The sequence below is a fragment of the Sardina pilchardus genome, chromosome 9 (genome assembly GCF_963854185.1).
Source record: "Sardina pilchardus chromosome 9, fSarPil1.1, whole genome shotgun sequence".
In the NCBI taxonomy this organism is placed as follows: Eukaryota; Metazoa; Chordata; class Actinopteri; order Clupeiformes; family Clupeidae; genus Sardina; species Sardina pilchardus.
The window spans coordinates 10,105,757-10,122,599 of record NC_085002.1 but is presented as its reverse complement, the minus strand read 5'-3'; the positions used below and the strand labels follow the sequence as shown (position 1 = coordinate 10,122,599).

General features: G+C 42.4%; 2 protein-coding genes across 2 annotated transcripts; one reads left to right on the top strand and one right to left on the bottom strand.

The window, feature by feature from the left end:
* Positions 1 to 287: 287 nt before the first annotated feature.
* Positions 288 to 3,074, bottom strand: LOC134092356 (uncharacterized). Its single transcript, XM_062545153.1, has 3 exons — positions 2,752 to 3,074; positions 1,248 to 1,598; positions 288 to 830 (listed from the first exon to the last, which is right to left on the bottom strand). The coding sequence occupies exons 1-3, from the start codon at positions 2,887 to 2,889 to the stop codon at positions 666 to 668; spliced, it is 654 nt and encodes a 217-aa protein (XP_062401137.1). The 5' UTR covers positions 2,890 to 3,074; the 3' UTR covers positions 288 to 665.
* A 9,124-nt stretch (positions 3,075 to 12,198) lies between these two features.
* On the top strand, positions 12,199 to 15,325 carry LOC134092147 (CCN family member 1-like). The gene is made up of 4 exons (XM_062544941.1): positions 12,199 to 12,448; positions 12,889 to 13,137; positions 13,697 to 13,920; positions 14,591 to 15,325. Exons 1-4 carry the CDS (start codon positions 12,199 to 12,201, stop codon positions 14,879 to 14,881), a joined length of 1,014 nt encoding a protein of 337 aa, XP_062400925.1. The 3' UTR covers positions 14,882 to 15,325.
* The last annotated feature ends 1,518 nt before the right edge of the window (positions 15,326 to 16,843 follow it).

Sequence of the window (16,843 nt, the reverse complement as noted above, 5' to 3'; positions counted from 1 at the left end):
AAAGTGATGAAAGTTTCCCGTCAAAGTCAAATACCTATAGTAGGCTTTTCAGATATACAGACATACGGACAGAACATTCAATATTTTTGGGATGACCATCTAGATAATAATCTTACATAAACAAGACATTTGATCTAAATCCCTTTGTTTATATGATGAATATAGGTGATAATATTAAACACAATATTTTTTATTTAATAGGCAGTAAGTAGCTTGTTAGCTCCAAAGATTTATGAATAAAGAGACATTTTAATTTTTATGTAAGTGTATAATTAAAACCATGTGAATTCACATGAAATGAATACATTGTTGTCTTCTAGTGGAAGATAACCATCTGTGGTAGATCTTTATTAAATAATTCTATGTTAATATTTGCCTTCATTTATTTGCTTTTTTTTACTTGTAGCTAGTAGCTACTGTGACATTTCAAATGATTTACAATAATGATGGAGTAGTTGAGTACTTCTATGACACATGCTGATTTGAGATTAAATTGAGTTGAGCCAGGTAGAAAATGAGTTAAACTCAGCTGCCTGAAATCCTTGGTCTTTCTCTTTACTGCTGAACATTTCGGATGTAGGTTTTGATCTATTTTAGCTATTCCTATGAGAATACAATGTCCAACAATTCTCTAGTGGCTTATAATCGCATAAGAAAAAGTCCCACTATTCAGTCTGTTGATGGTGTATGTCCATGCATATTGTCTCTGTGTGCTTGGCCCTCCTCCTCTGCAGTGATGGTGGACAGCTCCTGGCCGTTCGCCCTTGTGGGGGTTGGCTCTCATGCTGCCGGTTTCTTCCGTCTGAGCTGCCAATACCTCCTCTCAAAACCTAGAAAAGAAGAGATAGTTAGGGATGTTTCACTTTACTATCACAACAATGGCACAGACAGCAGGTCATGTAAGCAGAACGAAGAGGTATCAACGGAATTTATTTTGCTTCTTCTGCCAGCATTTTGATATGATTGATGGTGCTCGATACTCACTCATAGTCTAAATTTACAGTCATTATTGGAGGATTCTAGAGTGATAATTACTAGTCAAATAAGACTAAACAGTGCCACCAAGTGCTCAGTATTTATTAGATATGAAGCATTTTATTTCTATGGATGCTTTCTGCAGTGGTAAGTGTGCAGAATGTGGGTGCATCATTTTTCAGGATCTGGGTCCCTCAGATTTAAAATCCCTCAGATTTCTCTCATACGCCTCATAATAATGGGTAATATTATGAAAGACTTGCATATTTTACCGCTGGTTTGGTTCGGTCTTCTGAGTCCATGTGGAGAGATCTGGTCAAGTGGCATAAGTGGGTCATCATCTCACACTGCCCACATGTAGTGGTGAGTCTTGGCTCGCTGTTTCGTCCACTGGCCCCTCGCCTCTGAGTGGACAGCGCTGGCGGGGCCGAGCGGATACATCTGGCGGGCCGGAGGGACGAGACGCTGGCCGACGACACTGTGCTGGCCGACGAGACTGCGCTGACAGACGCGTGGATGTTCCGCGGGCGCAGCCGCTTGGTCATGACAAACGCAAACTGTTTCTGCTCCTCCTCCAGCCGCCGCTTCTGGGTGATGCGTTCATGCTCCAGCTGCCTCAGGGTCTATAGGGTGCAACAGCCAACACAGAAAACAGACAGATTAGGTCAATAAAGAACATAGAAGACGAGGACTGGAGAGATAGGAGGGGAAGAGACAAACACAAGACAACTGGAGACTGAGGAAAAAGTACAGAGAGAAAGAAAAGCATGAATAGGATGAAGGAGGAATGTCTTGGAAATGAGTGTAGGTCTTTAGAAGGCATGAGAAGATGGACAGCAGAAAAGACAAACAGGAAGAGAGATGACATGACAGAACACTACAAAGAAAATGGGGGACAAGGGGCTAGACTGGTGGTGTAAAAAAGAGATTACCCTGCACTGCTGAGTGTTAAATGACCCCGAGCTGACCTTTACTGAGAGCAGCCACATTCAAATAAAACTGGGGGGTCTCAAGAATTGGGCCACTGAGGATATGTTTTGAGTGCATGTTTTAATGTCACACAACTTGAGATGAGGCACCCCGGAGGAATATCAGCCCTGTAACTGAACTTCAAGAAAAGTGACAGTTTTGGTCACAACTGCATTCAGACTGTTCTTTCTTTGCTGCATTGAAGAAAACAAGAGCCTGGAAAGACCATTCACCCGCCACCCTTTGTTAGAATACAATGGTGTACTGCCTCTGCCTGCTTCTGACCAGAATTCTTTCAACTGGGTTGCCAAACAGAAGTGACTCTCCCAATACTAATTTTGAGATAGGGATTGGAAAATTCTTATGAAAGCATTCTGCACAAAGTAAAAATACACACATTATCACGTCTTGATATATCGGCCTACTATGTTTTTTTTTTACAATATACAACACAGCCTCACTGTCTCATAACAGTAATATCAGAGTGAAAAACGGTAGCTGCCTAAATCTCTCCACACAAAGACAAATGAACAAAAATTGCCAAGGTCCTAATAGGTCCTAGGTCCTCACAATTCACATTCAGAACCCTTCAGGTTGAACTCAATATTAATGAATTACAAACTAGCTAATTATTATTTGAGGAACGGTTCGAGCTAAACCACATTACACATAGCACACAAAAAATAACAAGCCAGTTTTACTCTGTTTAACGAAATCACACGAACATAAAAATATGTTGGGCTTAGTGTGCGTGGGTTTTAACCTCAGAAACGTCACTGGAAAAAAAACAGTGAAAATGTTACCTACCTTCATGAGTTGTCTCTGCTCTTTCACAAATTTATTGTTGACTGTCTGAGAGGCAGTCATCAAATCGGAGGCACACAGTGAGTAAATAGGATCATTTCGGTAAAGAAGAGACAAGCAAAAGGCCGGATTTGCATCCATTTGCGCGAGTATGGTCAGTAGCCTAGGCTATAAACTAAAAGGGGACATGAGACATCGCGCCGACACAATGAGTGACAACAGCATCGCAAGAAACGTGTGAAGTCACAGCCTACTCCGCCCTCCCCCTTAGCAAATCCAGTTGAACATGGGAAAAATCATGTTTTAGGAATGAAATTTAGCTATTAGTCTACTATTGCTATCATTTTATATGCAATTATACCAACGTGGTTACAATAAAATATGGGCTTCGATTATATGAACTTAGAAGAAGAACCCACGAAAAGTTTTTACAAAAAGACACCGCCTAGCGGGTATTTCAGAAATGTACAGGACAGCTATTTCTTGCATGAGGTCTGATGATATTCCCATACCTGCCTGCAGCTGTAAAACAGGACAACAAACTACAGCAGCAAATGATTTGCACATAAAGCACTGTTCAGATTATGTTGAGGACTTAGGCCTGGGTACTTGCTCTATGGGGCCAGTGATGACATTTTAAAACTGAAATCCAAAGATCCAAAAAGTTGAAACCCAGTGTTTGAAAGTTTGAATGTAGCATAATAATATAAAAAATGCTGAACTAAAACCGAATACTGAAACACATTTTTGAAGCTTCACACATTTTCGATAAGTTGTAAAAAAAAAAAAAAAAAAAAACTCAGCACTATAGTGTTCAGCCAACTTTCAAAGTTTTAAAAATGTTGACAGTGTGTCATCTACACATTTTCAGCTTGAAAAGTTTTCAAAACCTAAAAACGAACCTGATTTGCCAGGAAAACAGTGACAGATTAAAACTTCAGTTTCAAAGTAGCATTATGGGCCCATAAACTTGCAGCTGAAAGTGTTTCTTGTAGGTCTATTTTGTTTTACTGTAAACGGAAGTGCAAATCTGCATTTTTTTTTTTGCCTTTTCAAAACCTATGTTTTAAGTTATTTTTCTGACAAATACGTAATGCTTATTTTCAAACAAGAAAAAAGAATGCACCAAAAGAGCAGTGGCAATTTGAATGTCTGAAAATATGTTGCAGATGCACTGCAAAAATAAGTAGCCTACTGTAGATTTGATTTTTTTTCAGCCAGTCAAAACATTGTACAACAAGCGGGTCATGCCGGTGTTATCAGCCTGCCAGGCTTGACATTGTTGGTGTAAGATGGTCATGGTTAACTAGAATGACCAGCTGGTATGGCAGTTCAACCAGCAACACCACCGAAATTACCAGCTTGAGGAGGTCAAGGAGTTGAGCCTGAGGAGACAAACAAAATCAACTGAAATTCCATCGTAACCTGGGCAAACCAGCTACAGACAGCAAACTTCGGAGTTGGGTGGCATGACCCCCCTGCCCTTCTTTTCATCTTAGGAGGTCCATATCCCTACCCTTATGTGTGTGGATGAAACTATTTGCTGATGACAAAACTCAATGACATAAGGGAGTCCCTGGGCTACACTTGGGGCCAAATCTCTGTCCCAGAGTAGAGACTGAGAGGGATGATATTGTTGCCTGATTTCATGATTTGTCGCCCATGGTAACCATTGATTTCAGCCTTGGCGGAGTAGGGGAGGTAGGGTGTGTGAATGTGTGTGGTTGGTTTGGTTCCACGTATTTTCCTGTCTTGGTCCGCAGGATCGGATGACATTTTAATATGTCGATTGATTTGTGTATGACTCCTATGTTTGTGTGTGGCTATTTTGTTTTGAATCTATGATCTCTCAACAAAGAAAGGCATTATTAAAGATAGGCACAAAATCTCCCCCGAATTTCCTCTTGTTCTTCCCCCCACCTGTCGTGTCTCTATTCCCCACTAGTGGGGCCCGCTAGCCTAGAAATCTAGACAGGGCCCGCCCTACACTTTGAGAACCACTGACCTAGAGGAAGTGTGTTGACTGAGGAATCATGTGTCAGACTGTAATTGCCATTCTATCCGTTGCCAGATGGTGGCGCTATGCCAAACATGCATTTTGAGCATGTGAATATCATCATTACAACCTGTGAGGTTTGACCCATGTGGGAAAGTTGTCATTTACGGTGTGAATTTCTAACTCCCTCCCTCTAACTTCCACTCCGAGCCTTCTTAAAATCTGGTGTCCCTTTGTTGTGAGGCACTTCCTGGACACATCTTTCGTTCATCTATCATCTCTGAAAGACTTAACTCCTCTATCATCAGTAATTGATGTCTCTTAAAAGTGATGCGTGAGTGAGCAGGACATCTCATTTCTCATATCTGTCAACCCTTCATTACTTCATCCTTCAATTCGTTCCTTCCTTATTTCCCTCACAAAAAATAATTAGAAGGGGGGGTTAGGACAGGAGGAAGGAAGGAAAGGAAGGGAGGATGGATGGACAAAAAAGGCCTCTCTCATTCGTCTTTTTATCTATCCTCTTTTCCTTCCTCGGTCCTCGTTCCCACTGATCTAGATAAAGAATGATGGGGCGGCAAAAATGGGATAGATCCAGTGTTCTTTATACTGTAGATCAGTGAGAACGAGCCAGGAGGACTGAGCATCGAGGATCGAGGAGAGAGGTTGAGAAGGGACCAAAGACAAAAGACCTGCACCCTGACAGGCCTGCAAACACTTCTCCTTCTGTGAGGTTTTTTTTTTTGACAATTTGTAAATGGCGTGCATTAACGCCATCTGCTGGACTGAAGTGTAATGTCAAGTGTACCCAGTACTCCTGGCCTACAAAGGCCGAAGGATGAATACACCTAATTCACACAATGCTGAGCACTGAGCATTTTACACCATTTTAGGCAACTTTTTGGCATGTCTGGCAAAAATGTATCTCTTGCTAATAGTTAGGCCTATCTCATCATCATGTACAAGTAGGTTATGTGAACAAATAAATGTTACATATATGTACTGTATGTCATACACCTCAATCAAGAAAAGCAATGTTTAACAAGGCACTGCCCAACAGTCATGATGCCTTTTTTCTTAAGTTTGATATTTCAAATTCTTCAGCAATTGATTTTTATCTACTGCTCCTTTCCTGTTGGGAAGGAAGCAGAAATGGCTGAAAATGACTTGCTATCTTTTTGTCATCCGAGTTGCATAAGTGTGATGATGATACAAGTAATCTTTAGATCTTAGATCTTTAAACTGAAAGGCAAGAGTTATAACCAGGGAGGCTTCAGCAATTCAGTATCTCAATAATGCAGAGAAGGTTGACATTCAAGTTAATTCTAGGTGTTTATGTGGAAGACTGAGCTTGGGCCTAAAATGTCATTGGTAGAAAAATACGCTAACAGTTTGGGAGCAGAGTCTAGTGTGAGGTATCTGTATCCATGTACACAGCAAAGTACTGACGCTATGCATTTGTTGATTTGCTTATAAAGGTGGCTCAGTTCATGTTGAATTATTTTTTATTGTCTCCCTCTATGTGATGCAGCTGCCAGTCTTTATCAGGTTGTTTATTGCAGAGATAGAACATGACTATTGGAGCAGAGTCCATGATGCTAGACACATGGTTTGAGCTTATTTCCTGCAGAACTTTAGTTTTTTGGAAGGCCTAGATGTTATGTGGCGAAGATTCACGTATTTTTAAAATTAGAACTTTCATGCCATTTTTGTCACTTGAAATCCTTTTCCATTATTATACAGTTGTGCATTTGTACAGCAGTTAAGGCCAGATTTTTACCTGAGTCATTCAGTTTTTGAAGTTTAGAAAGTTATAGTACCCCTAGAGACCCCAAACATATAGCCATCGTGGCCACAAACTGACTTCAAATATGGCCACCAAAATATGCCCTTTTTTCTACCTTTAATGCTATGCTGCTTTAGCACACAATATAACTTGTCTATCTTTCAGTATTATGAAATACATAATGTGACAATAATGCACAATTACAGTGCCAGACATGTTGGATTTTAAGTAAGTAGCCAGAAATTCTGGAACAATCTTAAAACAATGAGTCAAAAACTGTGGTGCATTTAGGCTGTGTGAAGTTTTGACCATAGATATTAAAAAGCTAGATAGGATATCACATTGGGTTCCAGAACGTATGTAAATAGTGCCACCATATTGGTGGGGGCAACAATCACTGGAGCCCAATGGAGAAATATAGGACTGTAAAATCAGACAGATGTCACTGATTGCAAGTGTTGCCTATAAACAGTAATGTGTTTGCCTCCAGCAATATGGCGGCCGTGTTCATGTATAATAGAACCCAACAGACAACATGTTATCTGGCTTTCTAATATCCATGTTTTTGACTGTGCAACTAAACCCTGCACTTGCCTGGGCTCAATCCTTCTAATTTGCCCCCAAGGCTATAGCCTGCTAGCAAGGAGGCTAAAACCCATGGATGTTAGTGTCTGTCAAGTCTCTTAAGGAAATATGCCTTTTTGAAAATTAGCTAATAGATATACTTTTCTGTGTGTGCAATAACCCAGTCCAACACATCACACTGCCAATTCAGTGGAAGTAGGTGAGGCCAATTACTGTACCATGTGCGTGTGTCCTCTTTTTGGTTTGTGAAAAAGAGGACACGAGAAAACACTGCCACAAAAGTCTAATTTGTATCCATGACAGAGAGAAACACGATGCAAATTCGCTGTAAACACATTTGAGGCACTAGAAGAACAAAATCCTGGACTATTTTTAGGTCTCAAAAAAAGGACATGTCCTGGAAAATGAGGACATCCCCAGCAAACATGCCCGTGTGGGCCCGCAGTAGCCCCACTGCGGGCTGCCCACTGTGGGCCCCATTACCGTCGTGAAATCACACCACTCTTTCCTCTGACGTATGTAAAACAACCACAACGATAGGCATCTCGCAAAACCCCATTAACATGCCTACTAGTGCGTCATTGCCTTTACCGGGCCGTTAGTAATGCTTGATTTTCATTGGATTTCCCGATCGAAAATTTTAAATGGTAGAGGTGGATAGGCTGCTTGGCCAGACTGACTGTTCGCAAAATTTTGTGCAGCGTGACATTAAGTATGGGCGAGCCCAGGCTACCTAAACATACAAACTGCATTGAAATTTCCAAATTGATTTGGCACTGCAGCCGTCAGCATTCAACATTGCTTGGACTGTTTAAATTCTGAAATTATTGGTTGTTGGCTGATGTTCTTTTTCTATATATATATAGTGCACACGTATGAAAAGAAGCTTCTTTACGACCAGCATCTTAATCAATAAGTTGCCCACAGAAATTCAACATTGGGATTTCTATGGGCTGCGCTTTAGGCCTTTAGGGGGCTAATGCGGGTAAACCGTAGAAAAGCCACCAAAACTGGTGTGGGTTTACTGGGGTTTACTGGGAACCCTAAAGGAAGAAGCTGTGGGTCCCACATGGGCTCCCCTTACGGGGCCAATGCGGGCTAAGTGTGGGCAAGACCACAGTGGACTTGCTCACAGAAACCCCTAAGTGGGGCCCCAAAGGGCAAAACAGCTGTGGGGCCCGCATGGGCTGCCCTTATGGGGCCAATGCGGGCAAAGTGTGGGCAAACTCACAGTGGGCTTGCCCGCAGAAATCCTAAGTGGGGTAGCAAAGGGGAAAACACCTATGGGCCCCGCATGGGCTACCCCATTAGGGGCCCGTTTGGGATTGGTGTGGGTTTGCCCTGCCCACACTTGCCCACAGTAAACCCATAATTGCCCATTGTGGGCCCACACAGGCATGTTTGCTGGGTCTTGTCACCCAGGATGTGAAAAGATCAATTTTGTTGTGTTATAGTTACATTTTGCATCCCATGAAATGGTTATACCTGTCTGGCCTAGGGCTCTTTGTACCGCGACCTTGAGCCAAACACTTCCCCAGAAACCTTTTTTCCACTTGGTCAGACATTGTTCGAGTGTGCACTTTCAGCCGAATAGCTTAGTGCTAACGGAACCAATGCTATGTCTCATAAATTACCCCACTAATTATGGGCAGAATCAAATAAAGCTTCTACAATAGTTCAAAAAGGGTCTGGCATGGGAAAGTTTGTAAGTAGCCTACACCAGGAGTTTATTTAAATAACACTTGCCTGATGGCTTATATTCTCTGCTACCATTCCTTCAGTGTCAATGTTACTTCTGTGATTTTGGAAAAGCCTGTAAAAGTTCTGCCAGAAAGCGATGCATATAAGTTATATAAATGCTTTACACTTGTGAGTTTTGCAAAAGACTTTTACAGGCTTTTCCAAAATCACAGAAGTAGAATTGACTCTGAAGGAATGGTACAGAAGCTAGATTATAAGGGATAGCATCTGCCAAGGTCTGCAGAAATAATGGAGGAGACGGACGCAAAGACCTCTCCGATGAAAAAAACGTTTTGATCTGCTTATCAGAAAATAGTTTTTCTTGACTTTTGGGGATATTTCCATTTGCAGTTTGTAACAAAATCTTTTTTGATGAATTTGTGCCCACCTCTGGAAGTGATCGACTGCAGAAGAGTATGGGATGGGATGGACGACTTCGCTGAAGCATTATACTACTACACAGCAAAAAAAAACAAAAAACAAAAGCACTAATAGGGCAACAATGAGACAGCCCCCAAAACAGGAATGGATTTACAGGTGGTGGTAACTGACACATTTTCTATCTTTATCCTTCTTGACTGAATTTTCACTAGTTAAGTCACTACCTGGAGCCTACAAACGTTGCACCGGTAGGATTGCTGTGTCTCTGTGGTGTTTTTTCCTTGCATTTATTGTGAGTCAGCAGACTAACTGTCAGAGCAAGGGAACTGAGTGCGAACCAGTGCAAGATTAGATTAGATAATACCAACAAAGTCGAATCTAGAGTACAGTGACAACGATACTGGCTGAGACAATGAAATGCAGTTAGACAATAGAATGTAATTCCAGAAAGGTGAAATTAAAAAGGGAAGTAGTGGTCGGGACAAACAGCAACAGTTTCGAGGAATGGCTTGCAGGGAGAAATGGTCAGGGTGAAACTAAAAGTTCCTTTGTGCAACAAGGAACAGTAACCCTGTGACCTGCAGCAGGCCACACTGGTGTAAATGTCTCTGTCGACCACACGGTTAGAAAAAGACTTCATGAGGGTGGCCTGAGGGCCCGATGGCCTCTGGAAGCTACAGCACTGAGCAGCATTTGCCATTGAATACACCATTAGCAGGTTCGCCACTGGCGCCCTGTGCTTTTCACAGATGAGAGCAAGTTCACCCTGAGCACTTGTGAGAGACATGTAAGGGTCTGAAGACATCTTGGAATATGTTAAGTGTAAGAACTTAAGATGAAAAAAAAACTGAGCAATTCTGGTACTTAGCCTCTATAGCCTAGGCTACTATAGCCTCTTATTCTTATTCTACTACTAGCACAAACCACTAAACGATGATTAAGATCTGATGATGAAACACACACACAAATAATGTGATAAGATCTTGGTGTGTGTGTGTAAGTGTGTGTATGGCCCTCCAGACCTTGTGTGTGACGGATGCTACTCAGCAAAGTTACAGGTGGCCAGACTGGCCACCCAGTTTTAAACGGAAATGATCAACTGATCTTATCAGTGTATTTCTGCACAGCTCGCATGAAATGGGCGTCCTTTCTGACCGGTAGCTGGGTGGTGGTTGCAGTGTGGTTAGAGCCAGTAATTTTTTTATTCAACCTTACACCTTACAGGATGTTACTCTGTTTGTCTCCCATGTTACCAGTCATGTTCGGTATGTAGTCAACAGGCATGCATTTTTAGGACAAAAAAGGGACATGCAGTTCAGTTGAAAAAATAGATTTGTCGTTCTACATTCATTGGATACAGAAATTATTTTGGGCAATTTGCAATGTTACACTTTTAAACGAAGATTATCAACTGACCTTATCAGTGTATTTCTGCACAGCTTGCATGAAAGGGGGCGTCCTTTCTGTTCCGTAGCTGGGTGGTGGTTGCAGTGTGGTAACCGCGCCTTAGGTGGGGATATGGCAGAGGCACCGTGGCTGCTGTATTCTGTTCACAATGAAACGATAAACGTGCAAAGGAGCCACTCCGCAGGTGCAACTCTGACAATGTGTTCAAGTCACACGAGAGGATGGACGTATCATACATTATGCGATTTTGTTTGTGTGTTAGACCCTTATCATGGAATATAAAGAACTTAGTCTAGCTATTAGCTAGAGCTGGCAGCGAAGGCATGCCCAAATCATTCCTTCCCTTCCATGGAATTCCCGTCCAACAGGCCTGTAGTTGTTTGTGCTTCACAGAGAATTAGCCTATATTTTAACATATATTTTGTCACAGTTGACACTTGACAGGACCATTATGGTCAGGTCATCCAGACTTCACCAAGCCTTAGTAGATAATAGATAGACCATATGGATAGACCATCAGTAGATGAAACAAAATCATTATGAGAATCCTAAATGTATTGATGTGACTTTCAGCCTTTATATTGTCATGTGATTTTGACCCAAACTGTTGTACATGAACTGAGGGAACTCTTCTCTCAACCCTCCAAGGTTCCCTGAGCCCAGGCAAATACATGCACGCCTCACTGGCAAATACTCTTTTATTTTTGTGTTGCTAAGGTACACAGAGCACATGTGTGCACATTTGCACACATTAAGCTGTCTGATGTGGGGCAGAAGTCCTTTGAGGTGAGAAATCCGCCGCTTCCAGCTGGGCAGCAGAGAACGGATGGGCCTACACCCGACGCCAGTGTGGAACTTCAAAATACTTGTGATCTCAGCCCAGAATCTATTTACACTGACCATCTGTGACATCAGAACCCAGACTTTATAAATGGATCTGCGTATAGGTTCGACAGTTTGCTGACACCGGCAGGGAATGGCCCTGCACTGCGGCTGATCAGTGGAGAGTGAGCGAGGCCAGCTAGGGAGGAAGAGCAATGCTGCATGCACTCACTTCTGCTCTGATTGTGAGCGTGCTCCAACAGGTGAGGCTTGAGTCTTTTCTCTTTTTTACCTTTCAATCTGTAAACTAATTTATTATTATTATTATTATTATTATTATTATTACTATTTGCCCATCTATGCTTTTATCTGCTTTACTGTTTGGTTTTTGTTTATGTAAAGCACATTGAATGACCTCTGTGTATGAAATGTGCTATATAAATAAACTTGACTTGACTTGACTTAAACTTCATATGGTCATGTTTATATCAGAATTAGCTTGTGAAGAAACATGATTATGACTATACACAGTAACGTAGAAATTGTGATTCTTAACAGGGTTTTTTTTACAGACCTTTTCGATATGTGTCCCTGTGGCTATGAATTACATGTACATGAGTCGTAAGCTTCTGTCTTGGAAACACAGTTAGTCACCAGTTGCATGTAAATACTAGTTGGATGCCGACCTTCCTCAACAGCAGGTGCTAGATATGGACACCAGACTGTAATCATGATGAATGGCTTCCTCTCTATCATCTCCTGTCAGATACTGTGCCAGCAGTGTGGAGGCCCATGCCACTGCCCCTCGCCAGCTTCCCGCTGCGCGCCAGGTGTGGCCCTGCTGTGGGACAGGTGCCACTGCTGCCAGGTGTGTGCCAGGCAGGAGGGCCAACCGTGCTCTGAGCACCATGTGTGCGACACCCTCAAGGGCTTGCAGTGTGACTACAGTGCCAGCTACCCTGAAGGACCTGGAGAATGTATCAGTGAGTACTGGGTCTCTTTGACAAATGTCCAATCTAATCTATGCAAAGAGATGCACTAGTTAAATCTATTTCAGTCCAATCTATGTTAAAAAAAAACAGGTATTCTCTAGCTAGCCCAGCTAAAAGGAAGCTGGCCTAACCCACTTCAAGAGAATTATGCTAGGCTAATGTTATCAGACTCTGAGGGAAGGGTATGTAGGCTAATTTCTTAGTTAACGCTGGGGTTATACTGTATGTTCCTGGATTAAATTGCTTATTTTGCAGAAGGTGGGAAGGATTTAAGATGAAATGGTACTGATGAGTAAGTCATGACACACTGCTGGGAAATCTGATGGAAAATAATAGTGAAAGTATGTTCTCATGGAAAACACCATGCGCAATTTCTTGTACCAAATACCAAATGCCAAGAATCATACTCATTACCGCACCCCATTGAACAGGTCAGAACTTGCTGGGCTGCGAGCTGAATGGTAGGCATTACCACGAGGGCCAAAGCTTCCAGCCCTCCTGTGCTCAGCAGTGCAAGTGCTCAGGTGGAGGGATCACCTGTGTGCCTCTGTGCCCTGACCACCTGCAGCTGCCCAGTGCCACCTGTCCGCACCCGCGGATGGTGAGGCCGCCTGGCAGCTGTTGCCCACAGTGGGTGTGTGATGCCCTGGACAACAGAATTGCTCCCGACACACCCACAGGTACGCCCACACATAAGGACATGAGCAAAGTACAGGCAGTGGAAAAATAGGACAATTGTTTATATTACATGTAAGACAGACACAGGAATGTGTAACAAAGATTTATGGCTTTGAACAAAGTCTACAGTCGTTGTCTTCTTCCTTAAACTGGTTAACCATTCTCTCACTGCCTTCACTACTGCAGTTTGGAATTAAATGATTCATGCTTGTGCTGACATCACTAGCTCTACAATAACAAATCAGTATTCATCCACTGGTCTGGATTTTGACTTGATGGACCAGTTTGGACAAGTCAGCAGCAAACTGGAATGAAATACTGCTCTGCAGGATATTCAGATATGTAGCTGTTTGTGTGAAATACTGACACATAAGTAGTGCATCACAACACTTTCCCCTCACTGAGTTTTGTTTTGGAAAACTACGTTTTTTTTACTTTAAAAACTTTAAAGATTGATCATATTCCCCCCCACTGAGCCATGTTTACTTATATTAAGCCATTACTACTGTTATTCCCTTCCTGTGTAAGCATGTCTCCTATCTTGATCGATTCCCTTATTAGGTCTGCTGGTGGACAGAGGCAGGAGGTCCTGGCTTGAGGGTCAGAGGCCTGGCCTTGGGTCCAACTGTGTGGAGCAGATATCGGAGTGGAGCCCCTGCTCCCACAGCTGTGGACCCGGCCTTTCCACCCGCACCTCCAACCGCAACCGGGCCTGCCGCCCGCTGACACAGACGCGGTTCTGCCAGATTCGTCCCTGCTATACATCATTAGCCTTCACACAGATGGTAAATTAATGCATTTGCGTGTGTGTGTGTGCGTGTGTGTGTGTGCGTGCATACATGACGTCTACGGTACGCAGTTGTATATGTCTGTGTTCTCAGTTCCTTATTTCAAATATTCCATTCTACACACTACACCCGGTGTCTGGAGTGTGGTTCTTGTGAATTTGCATATTGCCATGCCACCTAGAGGTGCCACTACACTAGGCGCTTGAAACTTCCCCTTTTTCTCACCCTCTCTCTTGTACAATCATCTCTTTGCTTGTACAGTCAAGCAAAGGTGTTGATATTCACAAGGTTCTCTGCGTGTGAGGTGTCTATGTGAATGTCTCTCTTGGTATAAATCCAAAAAGTGTCAGCATTCACGTTGGAAATTACTCAAGATTTGTCAATATCACATAGTTTGTGTGGTACACTACTAACAGGTCAGGGAAATGTCAGACATGTAATGATAGTGCCGGTATCTGAGTACAGCTATTGTATGTCCCCAGCACTAATTTGTGAACCTTCAAAACATTGCTGATTCAGTATTTAAACACTGACATTTTTCTGAAGAAGCAGAAATTTCATCTGTGTATCAAAGTTTCAAGGAAAGGCTTTCTTTTGTGTGTTCCACACACACACACACACACACCAAAAAGTTTACGCTCAGCTTCTTTAAATGTCAATGTCCCAGGCACACGGCTCCTGTGAGAACGTCGTCCGTTCCCGACTGCCTGTCCGCCTGGAGCACCGGGGGTGCCGGAGCACTCGCTCCTTCTGGCCGCACTACTGTGGACAGTGTCTGGATGGCCGATGCTGTACCCCCGACCACACACGGACCGTCCACCTACGCCTCCACTGTCCTCGTGGCGGTGCCGTCCACCAGGCGGTCATGCTGATCGAGTCCTGCACCTGCCACATCAGCTGCCCAGCATCTCCCCTGGCAGCACCATGGGGAACTCTGGCCTATTATATCAATAATTAATACTACTACTACAAATGATAATAATAATAACACTATTAATAATAATCCTAATATTAAAAGAGGGTCTAGACAGACAATATGAAAGGGATCAGATGGACTTAAAAATTATGTTGTTTATGATGGGTAACTATGGCCAGGGAATAACATGTGTTGTTTTAAGGAATCTTGTGTCCCACTTTCATTGTCTTGCATTATAAGCACCTGAAAGCCACAAGTAAATGACACAGTGTAATGTGACTGATGGTGTATGTTGTTTTTGGAACCACATCTTTCTATTCATGATGATTTTTCTGTACCCTAATTAGACAAGTTAAAAACTAAAAGGCAGACACAAAACCGTATCAACAAAATATGTAAAAGTGTTGTTGGACGGAGGTATACTACCGAGTGCTGTTTGTAAAACTAGATTAAAGAACCCACTTCCTGCATACAGTATGCAGAATGGCAAACTCAAGGAAATGGAACAAATATCAACAGACCGTCTGAAACAGTGTGGTTATTATTGCACATTTGGGTTGAGAGTGAAATTCTTCTCGATGTGCACTCTGTCAAGTCAGTGTCAAATTCCCCATATTCCTGTTTTGACACCAGTGACCTTGTGAATGATTACCTGCAGCAAGATGATGCCACTGCTTATTGTCAATGGTATGGGCATGGCAAACTGATGAACACAGTGTGTGCATTGGATTAAAAGCCAGTGTGACATGATTGCAAATCTGGCTGATGAAAGGTGTCTGCTGCGACCTTAAAGTGAATTGACTGGATGCTCAATGTGAAGTACAATAGTCTTGGTCATTCTTGTATTTTGCAGTAGAGGACATTCACAGTAGATGGGTCATGTCCACAGCTCAGTTTTTACAGTAGGCTGTGTTCTGGAATTGGTAAAATGGAGAAAGCCTGACGGCTTATTTTGTGTCCTACAAATCAGCAGGAATTAGCGCCTCGCCTTTGCTTCTCCTTTGATAAAAGGATAGGTCATCTTCCATCTAGTTCCATATGAAAATGATCATTGTCTCATATTAGATATTTCCCAAAAGCTACTCAATTGTGTCTGTTGTTGCAACCACATTGATGCAAGTACCGTGTTTGTTTCCCTCTTTCCTTGTCAATACGATTTCTTTGGGTTCCAAGAAAGTTCCAAGTTTGTAGTGATGTTGCAATTTGACATGTGTGGTTAGTGTGGTTTTATTGCTTGTCGTTGATGTATTCCATTGTAAGCTGTTAAGGGACATTTTTGTGTTTTGCCCCAATTCATGACATGAAGTGTGATTTCCATTTCAGCATGAGGTCACTATTGTCGTAATCATACAGTCATACATGCTATCACTGATCTCTGAATAGTCACAGTCCAGTATGCTGTGTGAGTAATTTTACTTTAGGGAGATGAGTGATAAACGTAAGTCGTTTACGGTGTTTTCATGAATATTCAACTCGATTTAGAGTCAGACAGGTGCGCATTGCGATCATTGAGACTTCTCTGAGCATGTAACTTAGATAGATGGATAGATAGATAGATAGATAGATAGATAGATAGATAGATAGATACCTTATTGATCCCCAAGGGAAAATTCTCTGGGCATGTAATCTCAATTGCAAAATCATAGCGGTTTTCTCTTTACAACATTGGGAGATCAGACCCTAATCCAACACAAGACTCCACACAAATTCTTATACAGGCCATGGTCATCTCCGAACCATTGTAATTCACTGTTAGCTGCCTGCCTGTTTGTAGTCAGATAATTCCAATTGATTCAGATGCCTGGTCTTTAATCAAGGGGGACACATGTAGCCTAACTCCTCTCTGAGTTACAGGCTATTCTTCATTATCTTCCTATTGGCCATAATTAAATGTAAATCTCTCACCTTGGCCTATTAGGACACTTATTCACCCTACTCTCTGCTGTTTTGATTGATGCAGCTCTACATCACCAATCGCCCACTGTGATCTTCTGATGAGCGTCT